The 11,964-nt window shown below is 44.8% G+C and overlaps 1 protein-coding gene across 1 annotated transcript; it reads right to left on the bottom strand.

Moving 5' to 3' along the window:
• Window positions 1-9,117: 9,117 nt before the first annotated feature.
• LOC103973779 (ethylene-responsive transcription factor RAP2-1) lies at window positions 9,118-10,246 on the bottom strand. The gene has a single exon (XM_009388434.3). It carries the CDS (start codon window positions 10,195-10,197, stop codon window positions 9,661-9,663), a length of 537 nt encoding a protein of 178 aa, XP_009386709.3. The 5' UTR covers window positions 10,198-10,246; the 3' UTR covers window positions 9,118-9,660.
• Window positions 10,247-11,964: the final 1,718 nt, after the last annotated feature.

Raw genomic sequence — 11,964 nt, 5'->3', positions numbered from 1 at the left:
ACGTTTAGAGTCCGAAGAATCGTCGGAGATGCTACCGGAACCAACCGAGAAGAAATCGGGAACCTGTCGGAATTTTCGGAAGTTCGCCGAAGAGATTGTCGGAGGTTCACGGAGATCACCGAGAAGGCTCGGCTACTCGTTAAAGTCATCACAAGTTCGGGAGCTTGATGGGAGTCCGTCGGAAGAAGTTCGTCGGAAAGCTCGCCGGAACAAGACTCGACGTTCGCAGTTGAAAACTTGCTTAGGATGTGTTTTGTTATGTAGTTCACTTGTAATTAGGATTAGGATTAAGAGATAATCCTATATCCTGGTTAGGGCCAACTGGGCCCAAAATTAGACTTGGTTTGGGCTAAATTTGAAGCCCAACAAGTGAACCGAAGGGTCTGGCGGTGGCACCACCCAGCACCCGAGAGCTGGGCGGTGGCACCGCCCAGCACTGTCAATGTCTGACAGTGATAGGCGGTGGCACCGCCACTGACAAGCGGTGGCATCGCCAGCATCGAGAACCCAAAGAGAATTCAAATTTTGGAGCCCAAATTTGAATCCTCTTTAGGCCTATAAATACCCCTCAAATCTCAATTGAGATTACAACTTTTTGAGAAGCAATTGATTGAGAGAAAAGTCTTAGCAAGTCTTGTTTTTCAATTTGCTAGAGAGTTCACCTCCTTTTTTCTTACTGAAAATTTGTAAGAGGTTGAACTGCCTGTAAAAGGTTGTAAGAGGGGTATTTGCTCTTCCATTTCAAGAGATTTGCTAGTGGAAGGTGGGAGCCTCATCAAAGAGGGGCCTCGCAAGTGGATGTAGGTCATTTGACCGAACCACTGTAAAATCTGCGTTATCTGGTTTGCATCCTACTCTTGTCATTTACATACTGCAAACTTCTCTACTTAGTTACTACGCTTCCATACGTTTCTAAGTTATCAAGCTTCTAAAATCGGTTTCCATTGATATTGCTTTTCATCGTACGAAAGATTTATCAAAACCAAAGTTTTAATCCGCTGCACTAATTCACCCCCCCCCTCTTAGTGCCGCTCCGATCCTAACATCTTGAGTAGGAGTCCTATTAGGAGTTGGTTAGAAGTAAGAGTCTTAAGTAGGAGTCCTATTAGGAGTTAGGGTTTAGAAGTGTTAGAACCCTTGCAGATTCTAAACTTGGGGTTGATCTCTTTAGGGGATCGGCCTCCTTGGAACTCTATAGGGGTTCCTCCCTCCAAGTTGCTGCTCAAAGGCTGCAGAAAAGATTCATCTATTGCTTGAGAAAAGAGGAGGAATACATGGCTATTTATAGGGCTTCTAAACCCTAACTCCTAATAGGACTCCTACTTAAGACTCTTACTTCTAACCAACTCCTAATAGGACTCCTACTCAAGACTCCTATTCCCTTACAACTCCTAATTCTTCTCTAAGAAAAAACCTCCTACATGAATGTCCCTCTCAATTAGGACTCTCCTAACTAGAGTCCTAACAGAATGTCCCTCTCAATTAGGACTCTCCTAGCTAGAGTCCTAACAGAATGTCCCTCTCAATTAGGACTCTCCTAGCTAAAGTCCTAACAGTTTTACATGAATGTCCCTCTCAATTAGGACTCTCCAAGCTAGAGTCCTAACAGACCCGCCCTCTTCAAATCAGCCTTGTCCTCGAGGCTGATGATTCATGAATTCTGGGAATTTGATCTTCAAGTCGTCATAGTTCTCCCAAGTGGCATCTTCTTTTGGTAGGTTCGCCCACTGTATTAGCACTTCATTAGTGGGTCGTCGTCGTCGAGTCACGATCCGTCGATCAATAATGGCACTTGGCTGGGTCTGGAGTTCTCTTTGGGTAGTCATATTTGGTGGGTGGCTTTGGGCTGTCTCCAAGCACCTGTTTAAAACTTCCGGTTGGCTGTTGGTTTGTGGGTGATATATCGTACTCCTTTTCAATTTAGTACCCTGCATATAGAATAACTTTGTCCAAAATCTGCTATTGAAGATGCAAGTAGAATTTGTCACAAGCACAATGCGTCCCTTATAGTGTAATTCTTTTGAGTCCCAATTGTAATGAGCCATGGGGCTTGGTGCTTCCTCCAATTTTTTTATAATCTTACTAGTATCTGAATCTTCTTGCCATTCCATCTTAATATCCTCAAGGAAGTCGCTGGTCGGAAGTGAAACGGTCGAAACTTCAACTTGCTCGGGTAGCTGCGAAAGCGCATCTGCAAGAACATTCTCTTTCCCCTTTTTGTAAGTTATTTCAAAATCAAATCCAAGAAGTTTTGTTACCCATTTTTGCTGCTCGGGGGAAGATATCTTCTGTTCCAAGAGATATTTTAGGCTTTTATGGTCGGTCTTGATTTGAAAGTATCGCCTGATCAAGTACAATCTCCACCTCGTTGCTGCACGCACAATGGCGAGCATCTCCTTATCATATGTTGACATATTTTGATCGGAGGGAGATAATGCCTTGCTAGTGTATGCGAGTGGTCGACCATCTTGCATGAGAATGGCTCCAATTCTGACTCCAGATGTGTCGGCCTCAATAATGAAGGGTCGGTTGAAATCTGGTAGTGTTAGCACCGGCGTCGTCGTCATGGCTGCCTTAAGTTTGTCGAAGGCAGCGGAGGCTCTGTCCAACCATTGGAAGACATTTTTTTCTAGTAAGGAAGTAAGTGGTGCACTGATCTTTCCATAGTTTTTCACGAACTTGCGGTAGTAGCCTGTTAAACCCAGAAAGCCATGTAGCAATTTTATGTTTCTCGAGGTCGGCCAGTTTTGCATTGCTCCAATTTTGAAGGGGTCCACTGCCACACCTTCCTCTGATATGATATGCCCAAGATATTCCACCTTTTGTTGAAGAAAGCAAAAATTTGTGGTTGTTGTGTGTTCAAAAGGTGGTTTTCCGTATGTCTTCTTCGCATGCTCGTATTTGATGATACCCGGATCAAAGGTCCAGCTTTGTAAAGATTTGTGCTCCCTTTCATCTAGCAATTCATCTACTATTTGAATAAAGTATTTGTCCTTGATGATTATGCCATTGAGAGCTCGGTAATCAACACATATTCGCCTTGTTCCGTCCTTCTTGCATACAAGTAGCACCGGCGAAGAGTAGAGGTTGCAACTTGGCCGAATAACTCCTGTTTCGAGCATCTCTTTTATAATCCTTTCTATTTCATCCTTCTGGAGATGTGGATACTGATATGGCTGAGCATTTGCTGAAGATTTGCCTGGAAGAATCATTATACAATGATCATGCCGACAGGTAAGAGGTAGGTTGCGCGGTTCGTCAAATATATTTGAAAATTCAGCAAGCAAAGGAAGTAGATTTGGATCTTCAAATTCTGTTGGCTCTCCCTTAGTTTGCTGCTCATGTTGTACCAAAAAGCCGCTGCATGCTTTATGCAAAACATTCTCCATTTGTTGTGTGCAAATCGTTGTTATGTCGCCCCCACGTTTCCCGTGCAATGTCGCCTATTTCTCCTTACTGTAAAATTTCATAATTAGTTTCATAAAATTCCAGGAAATATCACCTAATGTCGTCAACCATTTAATTCTGAGCATGGCCTCATGATTGTTAAGAGGGAGAAGGAAGAAATCTGCAATTATCTCTTGGTCCTGCAGCAATAGTTTCTCCTGCAAGCGCCTATGATCACAATTCAAAATCCGTCCGTCGGCGACCTTAACATCAAACTTGCAGTGATTCTCGATAGGTAATGATATCCGAACAGCAAGCTTACTATTTAGAAAGTTAGTAGTACTGCCCGTGTCGATGAGAACAGTGATTGGTTGTTGTTTGAGAAGGCCTCCAATTTTCATCGTTTGCGGGTTTGAGTAGCTAGCTAGTGTATGTACCGTAACTTCGGTCGGTTGTGGCTCTTCTTCTGCATCTTCTTCTTCATATTCAAAGCTCTCTTTTGGATGTTCAATGACCTCTTCTTCTATCGGTTCAATCATAAGAAGTCCTCCTTTACTGCAGCGATGCTCACGGCTCCACGGCTCGTCACAATGCCAACATAACCCCTTCGCATATCGCTCCCGAAGCTCTTCTCCTGTTAACCTCTTTGGTGCAGGGACTTGGTCGACAATAGGGGGGGCTGAGGGCTTCAATATTACTGGTTGAGGAGTGACCCTAGTCCTCCGAGCTTCATGGTTCAATTGCTCCTCTTGATGTCGTGCGAAAGAGATGGCTGCCATAAGCGTATACGGTTGTCGCGCTTTAACTTCTCCTCGGATCTCCGGCTTCAAGCCCTCAATGAAGGTCCTCAATAGCTGTTTTTGAGACCAATCATGATTTTGATTAGATAACCTTTCAAACCTGGTTTGGTACTCCTGAATGGTGGAGGTTTGTCGGATCTTTGCTAGTTGTTTGTCAATATTCTCGTAATCGGTTGGTCTGAAGCGAATCAGCAGTTCTTCTTTGAATTGTCGCCATGAAAGGACTCCATAAGTATGTTCAAACCAGTCAAACCATTGAATAGCATCCCCTTCAAGATGTATAGCTGCAATTTTCACCATAGATACATCCGCGGTTTTGTGGTACCGAAAATATCGCTCCGCATGCGAAATCCAACCAATCGGGTCTCCTTCTTCCCATCTAGGGAAGTCCACTCTCATGCATGGATAGTTGGGGTTGGTCATAGAGCTTCCCCTCTCTTGGAAGTCATCTCTTCGGGCTTGGTGTGATTGGGCAAAGCTCTCTCCTTGATATGATTTCTTCGGGCTTAGTGGTCGGCCCAATCTGAGTTCGGTAAAGAGCGTCCGAATCTTATCCTCCATTCGCGCCTCCAAGGCTTCGAATTTAGCATTGATTGCCTCCTTAGATGCCATAGTATATGGCCCCAAATCAATGATGTTAAGATCTCTCTTTTGCTGTTGGGTTAAAGGCATGTATAGGTTGAGAGAAGTGATGGTCGAAAGTGTTGGTGGATTGGTGGATGTAGGCTACGGTTTAGGCTTGTTTTGTGGCTGTTTTGGGTGCAGTTTGAGGGTGTGGTTTGGTAGAGTTTTAGGGCTCTGGATGAAAGTTTTGGATCTGTGGTAGATGGTAGCAAAGGTTTGACAGAAATCCGTGGAAGTTGCAGCAAGTATGTGCTGTCTTGTAAGAGTAGAATTGTCGTCGAAGAAACAACGGTTTCTCGACGTAATTTCCACCAAAAACTTAAGAGAATTGAGGAGGGAATTGATAGCAAAATCACAGTTTATATGACAGCAAGGATATCTAATTTAATCAAGAAAATTTCGGCAGTATAACAGCAAAGAAATTGGTGCAAGTTGCAATTGCAGAATTATCGTCGAAAAATTTCAGCGGGTTACGATGAAAATTTGCAGCAACATAAAATCGTTTTTAGAGATGAATTTCTTAATAGATCAATCTTAGATGGAAGCCAAGATGATATATGAAGTCTATAAGAAATTTCATTCAAAAAAGATTGCAAATAGATGGGTTAAGGCAACGATATGCAGTTGAAATTTTCTGCAGCATAGATTTTCAAGTGTAGCAGATTGGACATAAAAGATCAGTAGTTTATATTAAGAATTTTTTGATGAAACCAAAGGGAAATCCACTGTTAAGAAGTGTCAAAGATGTCATAAAAATTTCGTAGAAATTTGGATAGAAAAAGCACAGTAGCAAGATCAAACAGATGGTGATATGCGGCTGGAATTCTGCAATATATCTTTCGTCGTAGAGATGAAAACTTTGTGATGAAAAGTTTATGCAGCAATATAGGAACGATTTTTTTTTTTTTTTTGGATTTTCGAATAAGGATAACTAAATTGCAGCAGCAGTAAGGTAGGAAACCAGAACCTGTTGCAATTCACGGGGAGATCAAAGGATGATCCGTGGTGGTGGAGATGATGGCGGAATTCGGTGACGATCTTTTAAGCAATTGTGGGAATTGCTTTGGATGGTTGTGGAGGGTTGATGGATGGCTGTGAAAGGGCAGCGAGACGCCAAGAACGCTGCTCTGATACCAGGTGTTAGAACCCTTGCAGATTCTAAACTTGGGGTTGATCTCTTTAGGGGATCGGCCTCCTTGGAACTCTATAGGGGTTCCTCCCTCCAAGTTGCTGCTCAAAGGCTGCAGAAAAGATTCATCTATTGCTTGAGAAAAGAGGAGGAATACATGGCTATTTATAGGGCTTCTAAACCCTAACTCCTAATAGGACTCCTACTTAAGACTCTTACTTCTAACCAACTCCTAATAGGACTCCTACTCAAGACTCCTATTCCCTTACAACTCCTAATTCTTCTCTAAGAAAAAACCTCCTACATGAATGTCCCTCTCAATTAGGACTCTCCTAACTAGAGTCCTAACAGAATGTCCCTCTCAATTAGGACTCTCCTAGCTAGAGTCCTAACAGAATGTCCCTCTCAATTAGGACTCTCCTAGCTAAAGTCCTAACAGTTTTACATGAATGTCCCTCTCAATTAGGACTCTCCAAGAGTCCTAACAAGAAGCCCTATAAATAGCCATGTATTCCTTCTCTTTTCTTAAGCAATAGATGAATCTTTTCTGCAGCCTTTGAGCAGCAACTTGGAGGGAGGAACCCTTATAGAGTTCCAAGGAGGCTAATCCCCTAAAGATATCAACCCCAAGTTTAGAATATGCAAGGGTTCTAACAGTAACCTAGGTCTCATCAGAAATCTAAGCATGTTCTGAGGAGGTTCCACCTTATCAGAGAGATCGTAACCCGAGGAGATATAGTAGTGGAAAGAGTTCCATCCGAAGATAACATTGCAGATCCACTGACAAAGCCGTTGTCTCAGATTGTCTTTGAGCGTCACAGGGGTCTGATGGGGATCAGACACATAGGTGATTGGCTTTAGGTTAAGTGGGAGATTGCTAGTCATAGGTGCCCAGCAAGCCAATCACGTGAGTGATGGCACGTGTGACTTGATACAGAATCTTTTTTGCTTATTATATTTTGGCATATATCACTTTATAACTATTGCATATATGCATATATATATATTGTGATGTCCTTGGATTTGTGCAATGGGAATCGAATTGTGATGAGATCACGAAAATGAGATCGATTCACCTTTAAACACATATCCTAAATAATCCCGGTCATAGGTTACTCGAGAGGGATATCGTGATAACTGGACAGACTGATGTGCTGTATACTCGTTCATATGATGGATGCAGCGGGTCTCATAGCTGCTCGTGTAGAGACACTAGGGATACAGTACAGGTGCTCATTGGAGAATGAGTTCACTGATTGATCCGCTTACGGAATGCTGGATGGTTGATGATGCCTTGTTGTCAGATAGCGATTCCGTAGTCCCAGTGGTATATCTGGTCCTTAGACTTGAGACACCAAGGATGTCCTGTATGAGTGCTCCACTCTTTGATACCAGACTTATAGGTTTGACTGTCCCAGATCTAGTATAGCTGGTCATTGGGAGTGGTAGTCGACCTTACGAGGGCTATTGAGTGTCAATAGAGGATCATCCACTCTTGACATCATGAGAAGAATATCTCATGTGTTCTTGCTCGGACAAATCCCTGGCCAGGGTCATTCGGGTTGAGAGAGAAAGAGTTCTCCGGGAGAATCCGATTAGAGCGAGACTCGAGTAGAAACCGTATGGGTCTGACAGCACCATGCTCGATATACGGTCTTTGGGATATTAGATGGATGAGGGACTATAGGTACACGGTAACTAAGGACAAACAGGTCCAATGGATTGGATTCCCTTGTATCATCTAGGGACTACGGCGTAGTGGCCTAGTACGTCCGTAGTCGATGAGTCAAGTGAATTATTACAGAGATAATAATTCACTGAGATAGAAGGAGTTCTGATAGGTATGACTCACGGCCAGCTCGATATTGGGCCTAGAGGGTCACACACATATGGTAGGCATTGCGATGAGTAGAGGTTCAGATATGAGATATCCGACGGAGCCCTTGTTTCTTGGATATCCAATAAACCTCCTGAATTATTGGATCCCATGGACGAGATCCAATAAGAGCCCATGAGAGATTATTGGATAAAGGTCCACTAATCTAAAAGGCTTGGGTCATTGGATGCAGATCCAATACCCACTAGGTGAGGATCCATTAGGGTTTGACAAGGGACCTCTATAAATAGGAGGGATTCAGAGCCTCATAGGCTAGAGCCTTTGCTTGCCTCTCCTATTCTCCTTCCCCTCTCCACCTCAGAGCAGGCCAGGAGTTTTGAGGAGCGTCGTCGCAGCCCTGTTATGTGGATCACCGCTAGAGAAGATGACGCTTGACCTCCTTCACCCTCTCCTAAGGATCTGTAAGGAAACAGGGATATACGATCTCCCTAGGTAACACAATCTACTCTATACGTAATTTTTTTTTAGTTTCGCAGATTTTGCGCACCAATCTTCGCACGACGATGAACATCTCCTTGGGAATCGAGGATTTTGTTTTCTTGTTCTTCCGCTGCGCATGTGATGTCGCCCCCAAAGATTTTTCCAATAGGACCATCAGCGATCCGTCGGCACGCCTCAGAGAGGGGGGTGGGGAGTGATAGGGTGTATTTTGGCCCTATGTGAACCACCGACAAACGTTACAGACCGACGCAACACCGTACGCCTCCAGAACCGCGGGGTGCATGCCACGTCAAGCTTCAATGGTGCGACTATGCGGCCTGACCACCCCAAGTGTTAGGGGCGGTGTCGTCTGCTGTTAGGGCAGTGCCGTCTGACGCCGCTCAAGCACCCTCGAAGATGCCACCTTATCAGAGAGGTTGTTCTGCCCCTAGAGTCAATGGCCATGTTGGACTAGGGCCCGACCAATTCCCACACGCAGGTATAAATACCCCCGACCTGATCCAGGAAAAAGGGGGGGAGAGAAAAATCAATTGATCACTCCATTGACTTGCTCGTCGGAGGGGCCTCATCGGGTGATCCCAACGAGGGCCATTTTTGCAGGAAAACACGGTCATCTCACGAAGATGAGCTGCCAACCACCCCGGAGAAGGAGAGATGCAGCACGGCATACATAGTGCCCGGATCAGCATACCAAGGAACGCTAATCAGCACCCCGTCGTGAGGGCCCGATCGACCTCGACATCCAGCTCAGTCAGTAGAAGATTCCCGATATTGACCCATGGACCAGGCCGTGCTGACTAATCAACCATGAAATATTTGTTCACTAACAAAACGAATCGTAAGTCAATTCAATTCCGATTACAATTCTAATCTGATTTCAGTTCGAATCAAACAACGGTCAGGTCCATTTCGAACCACTCGTCCATCTCATGTTACCGGAGAACATAGCGGCACGAAGATTAAAGTAGCTTTGGCACCCACACATGCACAGAAAAAGCCATGTTCATGGCGTTACAGTCTAGTACGAATATCTAAGTAGTTCTTAAGGAGTCCATGCATGCTTAGAAGAGACTTGTTCCTGAGGTAACAGCATGATGGTGGACACAGCACAAGGGACCCGCCACTTAGGGATTCCATCATCATCGTCATCTTCTTCTTTTCTCTCTTATCTGTCTTCACCTTCTTACGACTTGGAATTTGGCCAGCCACCGTTATCTTTCTTCCTTACTCCACTTCGTAACCAAAAGTCTCAAAGAAGAAGCAAACTTAGAGAGATAAAAGACATCAACACAAGAAAAAAGGGCACAAGAAAATGAAGTTATAGTCCTTTTCTATCCTTGTTCACCGGCTATGGAACATGTGCTGATAGCGTTTGTAGCACTTCAATCGACATCGGAACTCTCCGGGCTCGGTTGCTGATTCAAATCAGGATTCTTGGATCGCCACTGAATCTGAAGGTGGTGTTGCTGCGGCAGCGGCGGTGATGGTGGCGGCTGTGGTGGTACCAGTGTCGCCTGGAGAGCGTCCACCCGCGCGCCCACCTCGGTGGCCTTCTTCCGGATCGAGTCGGCCGACATAACGCCGCCGCTGCCGAAGCCCTCCGCCTCTGGATCTTCAGCGAGGATCTCGTCCGGGAAGTTGAGCCTGGCGGAGCGACCCCGGAGGTAGAAGACGGCGGTGTCGTATGCCCGGGCGGCAGCTATCGCGGTGGAGTAGGATCCCAGCCAAATCCGCGACCGCTTGTTAGGCTCCCGTATCTCCGCCACCCACTTGCCCCACTTCCTCATCCTGACTCCTCTGAAAGGTCTGTCCCTGCCGCCGCCAACGCTTCCCGCCGCCACCACCCTCCGCCTGGACGCTGCCGGCGGTGGCTTCCTTGGTTCCTCGCTGGTGGAGGTGGAGCAGCACTGCCCCTCCATCCCTTCACCCTCTCTCTCTCTCTCTCTCTCTCTCTCTCTCTCTCAATAACATATATAGTTATCACTAAAATGTTGAGGGGATTAACTAAAGCTGCTGATGAGAACTACAATAACTAAAAGCCAAACGGAATAGTGAGTGTAGTGTGTATGTAAAGAGCTGTGCTCTTTGGCGACGGAAACCGACGGCTAAGATGCTAATAATTCTACGTAGTTTGACAAATCCTGCGGTGTAGATTGTGTCAAATCAACCCTTTCAACGGCCAAGAAATTATACACGTAGTCGGCAAGAAACAAACAAGGCAAAGCGAGACGGGACACGGACGCGATAGCTTGATAAGGAGATGCTGCCACGTGGAAGGATGGAGAGAGATCCCAGCCGCCGCCGCCGCCGACAGGCGATGTGGAGCGCAGCACGCCACCACCGGACACGTGACCCAGTGGCCGACGTCGACGTTTCCGCCTCGCCTACGGAAACCCCCCATCCGCTCGGTCTCTCTCTCTCTCTCACACATACACACGACGATGATAGAGATGGGTGGGAGAGAGATCGGAGCTTAGTTCTTCCTCAAGCCAACGGTCGAGATCGCTTGGTGGGGATGAAACGGAGGCTCGAGATGATGTGCGGAAGAAGCGGTGGGGGGAGGACTTTTCAGGAGAGATAGTGGCGGAGAAAGAAAGAGATAGAGAGGAGGTGTGGCTCAGCTAAGTTGTGGCCGTTGTCTTATCCTAATGGAAGAATTGTGGCGACGGAGGTGTGACGAGGAAGACAAGGCGATAAACTAAGAAGAAAGTGATGTGAATAATAATGCAATTGGGATCCTCCATTCCACTACCGACACCGCCGGCATGTTGACTTTTCTTCGAACAGTAGACAGGCTTCAGATGATCCACCCGCCATTCCTTTCAATGGCTACATCAAAATCCATCTCGATTTATCTTATCACACATAAAATAATGCATTAGTTTTTTTTTCCACTATTTACATAACTTTAAATGGGATAAGAAGAGAGATAAAAATTCAAAAGCATAAATAAATATTTAATTGCCTTATTAATTAATAATATACATCCTCAGGAAAAAATGTAATGTTTTGTGAAGGAGCAAGAAAACCAGACCTAAAACAACAAAGGAAGATGATCATAAAAAAATTAAAAAAAAATCCTTTCAAAGGATCATAGGTTCAAATCTTTTTGCGACACCTAACATTTGACTGTTCAAGTGCCAAGTTCGATCATATTCGTGTGGTGCATATTTCCTCCCGTGTTAGATGATAAAGAACTATCCGTATAGGACTTGACCACGTCATACGTATGAAGAAAAAACAAAAAAAAAACAGGAGCAGATTTTTAGCAGCAATAGCATTATAAAGTAGATGTATTTTGTTTTTTACAGGCAGTAGTATAATCCTCCAGGTATATATGTACATACATACCTATGTGTTGCTGGTCACATAGGTATATACATACATACCTATGTATGTATATATGTACATACATACATACATACATAAATGCAAGAGGGGAAATGGTGGTCCTTTTACATTTCCTTTCCTGTCATTTATGTGCCAGCAGAAGGTATCATGCACTTGGCCACGGGACAAAAAGACGACATACGAGATGACAAAGGACTGCACCTTTGATGAACGGAAGGGCAAGAGTTCAGAATCATACCATTGACCCAGTAAAGGAATGATCGAATAATATTAGGTTGTCATAAGAAAATTAAGGGCTTAACGACCGTCATTGACATGATCGAGGCCTTTCGCCT

Source organism: Musa acuminata, chromosome BXJ3-6, assembly GCF_036884655.1.
Source record: "Musa acuminata AAA Group cultivar baxijiao chromosome BXJ3-6, Cavendish_Baxijiao_AAA, whole genome shotgun sequence".
Classification (NCBI taxonomy): domain Eukaryota; kingdom Viridiplantae; phylum Streptophyta; class Magnoliopsida; order Zingiberales; family Musaceae; genus Musa; species Musa acuminata.
The sequence above is the reverse complement of the archived record's forward strand: the minus strand, read 5'-3'. Positions and strand labels throughout refer to the sequence as shown.

What these genes read in the sequence shown, in the direction of transcription:
- LOC103973779 (XM_009388434.3), bottom strand. Translation starts at nt 10,197, where the DNA reads ATGGAGGGGCAGTGCTGCTCCACCTCCACCAGCGAGGAACCAAGGAAG.